The following is an 8,282-nucleotide window of genomic DNA, read 5'->3' as shown; positions in this document are numbered from 1 at the left end:
TTTGTATTCCGAGCAGTTAGAGCAAATAAAAGCGATAATAAATTGTACATCGACATCGATTTCAGCCTTTCTGTCGCTGTCACTGATAATAATAATAATATATTCATTTTCTTTAAAAATTGTGGCTTTACAGTTAATTATTCATTTATTTATTTAAAAAATAACTTTTCTTTAAAGAAAAAAATCGTGTAAACTTACCTACACATCCTAAGACATTAATATTATGTCCACAAAATCTATCAACAAACGACAAAAATGGAGTTTAGAAAACATAAAGTTAGGCTTTTCTTTACAATCTTTTTCTCGTATAATTTGAAATGTTTCCAGAACAAGAACAATATCATCAGAGCCTTTAGCTGCCCCTCCAGCATACTCATCCTCGGCCATAAGCACCACCTCTGAAGTTTCGAAAAAAACGGATGTGTCTCGACTAATCACCAAGAAATCATGGGATCTCGCTCTGGCCCCAATCAAGCAGGTCCCAATGAACCTATTCATTTCCTACATGGCCGGAAACTCTATATCAATATTCCCAATTATGATGGTGGGAATGTTGCTTATGAGACCAATACAAGCAATTTGGGCCACCAAAAGCACTTTCAAAATTATGGAGACTTCCAGTGCTATACTGCAAATGATAGTTTATATTTTCGGGAATTTGTTAAATATGGGATTAGCTTTGTATAAGTGTCACAGCATGGGGTTACTGCCAACTCATGCTAGTGACTGGTTGGCATTTGTTGAACCACCTTTGAGAAATGAGTATTTAGGTGGAGGAGTAATACTGCATTAAATGGCTTTTTTTAGTATATATTTTTGGTATCTTATGTTCTATAATAGGTGATAAATGTCTACTAAGAATTATGGTTTTTTATGTTTATCTGCAAAATCTTTGATTTTTTCATATAAAGCTTTAGGATCATCAACTCGAGGTATCTGGAAGTGTTGGAAAATATATATGATGTACTAGAAGCTGAAGTAGAAACTTACATCATAGTTTTGACTAAGATAAATTCCGGCGTAAGTTCCAAGTAGGAAGGCGAACTAAGAGAAAAATTGCCTAATTTGAAATTTATTCAATAAATTATTATATGCAACTTACAAGTCCTCTAACCATCGTTTAAATTTTAAGAAAATTTAACATTAAATAATAAATATCTCTAGTACTAATTTGAACGAAAAATACAGAATTTAAAATTATCCACAACAAATCCGCTAATAAGATAATCAGCTGATTGTTAAAGAGGACAATGAATGATATGAACAGATTGAACATGAACTGCAGTAGGAAAATGAACATTTAGAGGAAAAAGAACAAATCAGGAGCACTCTTTTTCTTGCTCTTTTCAAATTCTGACATTGACTTTACATGACCATATAAATTTGACATAAAAAATTATTTATTTTGTAAGAAACAGCTTTGCAGAAACTTCTCTATATTGCCTCGATATCCTCCAACATGGACAAGTCCCTTTCAAGCTATGGTGAGCCCCAGTCGTTGTTATTTTTAGTTTTCCTCATAAACTATCAGGCGATCATATTAAGAGCTAACATATTCCCCTTTAGAGCTTACTGATAGCACAATAAAGGCAGCAGACTCAGAAAGTGGCTCAGGATCAGACAAAAGTGAAGCCATTGAGATAGTAGGCTATGGCGATGTTGAGCCAAGTTCTAGTAACAGTAACAAGTCTGATGACTTTGATAGTAATCTTCCAGATACAGTTACTTTGTTAACTCACAAGGAAAATGGGACAAAGTTATATCTTGTAGGAACAGCTCATTTTAGTAGGGAATCGCAGGCTGATGTGGAATTGGTAAGTATGATTCGTAAAGAGAATTTTTTTTAGCACAATAAGAGTGTAAAATAAATTTGTTAAGGTACTTGGTAAATTAGTATTTATTATTCATTGTACTCCATAAAAAAACTGATTAGTCTGTTTAGTTTTGTTGTATATCTCTTACATTACACTTAGTTTCTATGTTTTGAGACAATTCCCAACCTCTATATACCTTTCAAAATATTAAAAATCATTTTAGGTGATCAGACAAGTACAGCCTCACGTTGTCATTGTGGAACTATGTCCCTCAAGAACTAATATCTTAGATTTAGATGAAAATACCATACTTGAAGAAGCCAAAAATGTAGATATGTCAAAAATTATTGCAACAATCAGGTCAAATGGTGCTATTAATGGCCTTATGTATCTTTTATTACTCAACATGAGTGCACATATCACCAAGGAAATTGGAATGGCTCCTGGAGGTGAATTTAGGGTGGCCTACAGGGAGGTGTGAGGCAATTATTTGTTGAGAAACTGAAATCTTCAAGAAAATGTTTATAGGCAAAAAAAATTCCAAATTGTTGCATCCATCTAGGGGATAGGCCTATTGGGATTACAATGAGAAGGGCCTTATCGCGATTAACTTGGTTCCAGACAATAAAGCTTGCCTGGCATTTGATTACAAGCAAGGATCCTATTAGGTTAATGTTACCATAGCTTGTTTGAATTGAAAATTTACCTTGTTTGTTTCTTTTAGTGTTGAAGAAATTGAAAAATGCAAAAATCGGGATATGCTAGAACAACTTCTAGCAGATTTAGCTGGAGAATATCCAGCATTCCGGGAAGTTTTTCTGGATGAAAGAGACATTTTCTTGACTAATTCCCTTCAGAATGCTGCGTCTAATAAACCAAAAGCCAAACCTGGTTAGGTTGAAGCTACGGTCAGAGTTTTAATTAAAAAATAATGTTTTTGTAGGTGAAATGACAGATGAACCATGGAAAATTGTGGGGGTGGTAGGCATAGGCCATACTCCTGGAATTATTAAACTATGGCCTGTTGAACAACGACCATTTGCAGCCCAAATAATGGAAGTTCCGCCTCCGTCCTTAGCCTCAAAAATCATGAAATATTCCTTTAGAATAACCTTGCTTGGTTTTGGAGGATATCTTGTTTATAAGGTTGTACCAATTCCTCTAGTATTCAAAAGTAAATTTGAAATACTTGCTCAGCAGGTTATTAGTTCTATAAGAATGAATCCAAGTTTCAAATATTCATTGAACTAGTCTGGTGATAATTTATTAAATCCATGGCTAGAAGGAATTGATTAATGATTCACCATGGGTTTAGTAAATGTTGCAAGAAAAGCCCTGATAAGACTGGTGATATTTGTTATGTTTCATTCTTCATTTTACAAGTCCCATTAGATAAATATGCCTAAAAATACACGTATTTTTGAAGAAAGTTACACTTCAAAATGTCACTAAGTGAGGCATTTAATGCATTCCTACAAATAAGATTTTTGTTTGTTAATAAGGGAGAGGGTTGCTCATACTAACAATATTGTTAATGCAGAGAAAGTTGTAGTGATATCTAGAAAAATATTAAAACTTTTATTACAATTGAATTTTTTTTTCGTACGAAATTTTACCTTAATGAAAATTTTATGAAATATGTGGAAAAAAGGTTTGCTTGGTGTATCATATAGCAATCGCATTATCACACGTGAGAATTTCTATTCTACTTATGTTTTTTTTTGTTTGAAATCACTGGGAATCTGCCCTCGAGTAAGGGTTGTTTATTAACATTCCAAAAACCCCCCGTATGTAGAACTCATTATTTTTAAACCAATTAAAAAAAAAATTATAATTCGCACATGATATATAAATTCTTGTTATCAAGATCTCAATCAGACATTTAATGAAAAATAGTAAGTGGTTTAATCTACGCCCTACCTTTATCGGTTCTTTTAATTTCAGACATACCTTTAAATTCATGTGACTTTGACAGTTTTCCTAACCACATAATTTTTTTGAAGTTTTTCCTTTAGTTTTTGTTGATATATGAGGTTTTTTAAATTTTCAGTCTTTAAAATCCAAATTTATTTCATTTTTACGCCTTATTCAACTTAATTACTTGTGCCTCAAAGTTTTGTATTAATTTTAAGACCTTTGCAATCAATGTGTCCTGTGTAATAATGGATTTTTAATTTATTTAAATAGGCAGCAATTCATCAGAGATTTCAAGTACTTACAATCTTGTAACTGCACATAAAAACACAATGCAAGTCATTCACATCTTTGTTACCTTACTTTCGATATTCCCTTATTCGTCCTCTGACTGTGGCTGCAATTTAAATCGCAACAAAGACTCACAATGTTCCTATGAAAACCACATTAACCCCAGCAGCAAATACTCCAAAAATTCTAATAGTAAACTCAACAAAAACCACCCACAAAATCTCGACACAAGCAACATGATCCTCATACATAAAGATACTTTTCTAATGGGTACTGATGAACCAGTATTTGAGGCAGACTTTGAAGGGCCCGCGAGAAATGTTACCATCAACAAGGATTTTTATTTAGATATGTATGAAGTCTCCAACCAAAATTTTTACGATTTTGTGCGGGAGACAAATTATGAAAGTGAAGCTGAAAAATTTGGGGATAGTTTTGTGTTTGAAATGTCGTTGCCTGAAGGCCAAAGAGATCAGTATCAGGATGTTAGGGCTGTGCAAGCACCATGGTGGATTAAATTGAAGGGGGCTATGTGGAAGCATCCTGAGGGCACAGAGAGTACTATTGAAGGTAAGACAGAGATTAAGTAAAAATGAAATTATGACATTAAAAGGGCACAGAAATATAAATTTCCTCAAATCTAGCTTGATCAAATTTTTTGTGTATTAGAAAGATTAAATCATCCAGTAATCCACGTGTCATGGAATGATGCAGTTGCATACTGTAAATATTTGGGAAAAAGACTTCCCACTGAGGCTGAATGGGAAATGGCTTGCCGAGGGGGGTTAAAGCAGAAGCTGTATCCCTGGGGAAATAAACTTAATCCCAAAGGTCAGCATTGGTAAGTTATGGCAAAGTGAGGAGAAGCAAAAACTTTATAGTAAAACTCTAGGATTAATATATGGCAAGGGGATTTCCCTAAGTTAAATACTATGGAAGATGGTTATTTATTCACTTCTCCAGTTGATGAATTTCCTCCAAATAAATTTGGGCTTTATAACATGGCAGGCAACGTTTGGGAATGGGTGCAGGATGACTGGCAGTCAGATCCTGCAGTGAGTTGAATTAAAGCTGTTGTGCAAAAATGTAAATTTTTTTATAGAATTCTAAGGTGAAAAAAGGAGGATCTTTCTTATGCCATCAGTCTTACTGCTGGAGATATAGATGCGCGGCCAGATCCTCGAATACACGTGATAGTACTGCTTCTAATTTGGGATTTCGATGCGCCGCAGATTCCAAATAATTATGATACTTTAATGTGATAATTCCTCAAATATTGAATCTAATTAAATAGGTCTACAATAAGTGTTATTGAATTTTACGTTTTAGAATATTTTTATTAAATTTTTTTTTAATTTGAATGTTGTTTTTCTCTATGCATTCCACTGAAAATTTATGGATACTGAAAATGCCGGCAACAATATGAAGGGAAATTAAAAAATATTTTGAAGGCCTATGGAAGTTTTTGAGTAATGGTAAATAAGTTCGAGAAAATTCACCGATTATATCATCGTATTTACATAGGGTAGTGGTATTGTATAGAGTAATGCCCGAACACACAATTCTTGGAAAATGCAGTGAACGCCATCTGCCGGAATGCACCACTAACTAATGTTTCTACAGCGCTTTTTATGGGGTTTTCAATGTTTTTAGGCTTCTAATTGTAATTTCATGTCTGTTTATTAACAATTGTAAAATATTTATTAATTATTACGGAAGTAGTGGGTAAAATTTACTTGATGGTTTCCAAAAACAAATTTACTAGAGAAATGAGGAAAACTAAAAAAATTTAAATTTCGAAACGAGAGAAGATAGAGGGTCCAATATATAAATATTAAAGCTGTTATGTCGGCTCTTAGACATGAATATAATTTGTTGATTTCTATGAAAGTACTGGGCAAGATTTATTGGTTTATCTTCAAAATTCAAATGAGAAATATGTGAAGTTAAAAAATGTAGCTTACGAATACAACAACCTAGAATATTCATTTTAGGGCTGTTTAAGCTTTAAAATATGCTCTTCAGCCACTTAAAATACCAACTCACAGAGCAACAGAGCAAGGATCCACAAGTCGATATGCAACGAGGAATTTAAAAATATATATTTCTCATATATAAGAATCTAGAAGGTTTATTGTGTGGTTATCAGAGTTCTGATATCTCTTCTTCAATATTATAAAATAGTAATTCAATTTCTTGATGTGTCTAACTAAATTATCCTAATAAATCTATTTCGCATATAAAAAAAAAGCATATTTACCTTTACATGCCGATTTACAGCTTGGACGGTATATTTTGCATATATATATATTAAGAGAATTAAAAAAAAATTGAGCTTCATCAAGAGACCCACCAGAAACTTTAAACTTTAATAATAATGAAATAACAGTCCTGGAAAGTTGGCACTTGAGTAAGGTTCATTCCGGCAACACCTTATATGGATTCAATATCCCATTGGGATCAAACAGGGATTTTAATTGCTTCATAACAGCAATGCTTTCAGGAGTCTTGGAGTAATGGATATATTTGGGCTTCCTGAAGCCGATTCCATGTTCTGCACTAACACTGCCTCTAAGCTTGGATGTATACTCATATATAAAGGGTTCCACTTTCTTCAGAATATCTTGAGAAAATTGGCGACATGAGACTTGGAAATGAACATTACCATCTCCTGAAATATTACATAATTGAGATTTAAATCGACATTTAAGATAAATTACACGATTACCTAGATGTCCATAGCCAGAAACTCGAACAACCTCCGGATTACCAGCTAACCTTTCGCGCATTACTGGGACTAAAGAATAGAAATTTTCAATGGGTAATGAAACATCATATTTAAAGACATATCCATCTAGTACCAGGCCTTCAGTTATTCGCTCTCTTAAGTCCCAAATGTTCTTAAAAGGGAAAATAATATAAAAAAATACCAACAACATTACCTGCATTACCTTCATTTTGGTGGGTTCATCAGTAACAGTACCATCTAACACCAACTGGCTTTCTAAGACATCTTTTAGAAACATGTTTAGTTTCTCTTGATCATGTTCACTGTTACTTCCATGAGTTTCAATAAGCATGTAAAAAGGATAATTAGGAATAGGTGAAGTGAGCTTCAAATTGCCAGTGCAGACGTCTAAGGTGCTATCATCTATCATTTCACATGAGGCCATAATTTCTGCTAAATCTCGTTTTGCCTGTTTCATAACTTTCAGTATGTTTTCAAATGAAGGGAGACCTAGAATTTTTATATTTTATTTAATAACAATTTTTTGTGCGTTAATGGAAGCACAAACCTAAAAAGGCTAAATTAACAGCTTTGGGCTTAGGAGGACACTGCACAGCCACCTTTGTTACTACACCCAAAGAGCCTTCAGAACCAATAAACAGATGCTTCAAGTGGTACCCAGTGTTATCTTTTTTAAGAGTACTAAGTAGATCTATTACTTGACCGTCAGCTTTGACCTCAAATCAATGAAAAATGATCTATAATCGCGGCAAATTGCGAATGGACTTACAGCTTCCACTCCTAAAACGTTGCCATGCAAGTTGCCATATCTGAGAAGACGCAACCCCCCCGCATTAGTTGAAACGTTGCCCCCTATTTGACAAGAGCCTTTAGCCCCTAAATCTAAGGGCATCATTAAGCCGTGATTAGCTAGGGCTTCGTCTAAGGTTTCGAGAATGCAGCCTGCTTGACAAACTATGACTCCTATATAATATATCAAGTTATGAATAGTATAGGGGAAAATGCATTTAACTGACCTGAGTTGTCATTTATGCTATGTATCTGATTCATTAAAGATGTACAAAGGACTACTTCATCAAAAACTGGAACAGATCCACCGACCAATCCAGTGTTTCCTCCTTGAGGACACACGGCGATTTTGTTTTCATTGCAATATGAAAGTATTTTGGATACTTCTTCTGTGCTTTTGGGCTTTAAAACACAGCTGCTATAACCTGTAATAAATGCAATTAATTGAAGGGATAGAATGACGTTCAAAAGCACCCTCTTACATAAAAATTCCCTTAATTTCTTTTAAAATTGGACAAATTAAAACATAAGCTTCTTGACAATGGTGAATGATTTTTTTTTTACAAATTTAAAGTTCATGTTACCGCCACCTATAGAGCAATAATTCAACTAAGAAGAAATTACTCCGAGGAATACAGTGAGTGCCACCTGTCAGAATGTAACTCTAATTAATTCTTTTTCAGAAGGTGGGTATATACAAAACTTTATAACTATTTTTTTATGAG

At 33.8% G+C, this 8,282-nt stretch overlaps 4 protein-coding genes and 1 long non-coding RNA gene across 10 annotated transcripts in view; 3 read left to right on the top strand and 2 right to left on the bottom strand.

Moving 5' to 3' along the window:
* Nucleotides 1–80: 80 nt before the first annotated feature.
* EMC4 (ER membrane protein complex subunit 4) lies at nucleotides 81–861 on the top strand. Its single transcript, XM_066291063.1, has 2 exons — nucleotides 81–276; nucleotides 328–861. The coding sequence occupies exons 1-2, from the start codon at nucleotides 224–226 to the stop codon at nucleotides 791–793; spliced, it is 519 nt and encodes a 172-aa protein (XP_066147160.1). The 5' UTR covers nucleotides 81–223; the 3' UTR covers nucleotides 794–861.
* Nucleotides 795–3,699, bottom strand: LOC136344023 (uncharacterized). Its single transcript, XR_010732896.1, has 4 exons — nucleotides 3,431–3,699; nucleotides 1,103–3,372; nucleotides 991–1,044; nucleotides 795–936 (listed from the first exon to the last, which is right to left on the bottom strand). It is a non-coding gene; the product is annotated as an uncharacterized lncRNA (long non-coding RNA).
* Nucleotides 1,361–3,401, top strand: LOC136344015 (traB domain-containing protein). Its single transcript, XM_066291055.1, has 6 exons — nucleotides 1,361–1,484; nucleotides 1,567–1,814; nucleotides 2,038–2,289; nucleotides 2,343–2,482; nucleotides 2,539–2,705; nucleotides 2,758–3,401. Exons 1-6 carry the CDS (start codon nucleotides 1,460–1,462, stop codon nucleotides 3,063–3,065), a joined length of 1,140 nt encoding a protein of 379 aa, XP_066147152.1. The 5' UTR covers nucleotides 1,361–1,459; the 3' UTR covers nucleotides 3,066–3,401.
* Nucleotides 3,700–3,805: 106 nt separating the features above from the next.
* LOC136344017 (formylglycine-generating enzyme) lies at nucleotides 3,806–5,380 on the top strand. Its single transcript, XM_066291056.1, has 4 exons — nucleotides 3,806–4,589; nucleotides 4,689–4,860; nucleotides 4,912–5,074; nucleotides 5,122–5,380. Exons 1-4 carry the CDS (start codon nucleotides 4,061–4,063, stop codon nucleotides 5,260–5,262), a joined length of 1,005 nt encoding a protein of 334 aa, XP_066147153.1. The 5' UTR covers nucleotides 3,806–4,060; the 3' UTR covers nucleotides 5,263–5,380.
* A 726-nt stretch (nucleotides 5,381–6,106) lies between these two features.
* D2hgdh (D-2-hydroxyglutaric acid dehydrogenase) overlaps nucleotides 6,107–8,282 on the bottom strand; it is a 45,916-nt gene continuing 43,740 nt past the window's right edge. For all 6 annotated transcript variants that reach the window (XM_066291162.1, XM_066291163.1, XM_066291164.1 and 3 more), the window contains 6 exons: nucleotides 7,785–7,982; nucleotides 7,538–7,731; nucleotides 7,316–7,484; nucleotides 6,971–7,257; nucleotides 6,748–6,919; nucleotides 6,107–6,690 (listed from right to left, as the gene is read on the bottom strand). In XM_066291162.1, the coding sequence (XP_066147259.1) occupies nucleotides 6,437–6,690; nucleotides 6,748–6,919; nucleotides 6,971–7,257; nucleotides 7,316–7,484; nucleotides 7,538–7,731; nucleotides 7,785–7,982 (1,274 nt within the window). In that variant the 3' untranslated portion in view covers nucleotides 6,107–6,436. The remainder of the gene's footprint in view (nucleotides 6,691–6,747; nucleotides 6,920–6,970; nucleotides 7,258–7,315; nucleotides 7,485–7,537; nucleotides 7,732–7,784; nucleotides 7,983–8,282) is intronic.

Source organism: Euwallacea fornicatus, chromosome 16, assembly GCF_040115645.1.
Source record: "Euwallacea fornicatus isolate EFF26 chromosome 16, ASM4011564v1, whole genome shotgun sequence".
Taxonomy (NCBI): domain Eukaryota; kingdom Metazoa; phylum Arthropoda; class Insecta; order Coleoptera; family Curculionidae; genus Euwallacea; species Euwallacea fornicatus.
This window is presented reverse-complemented; position numbering and strand designations above follow the sequence as displayed.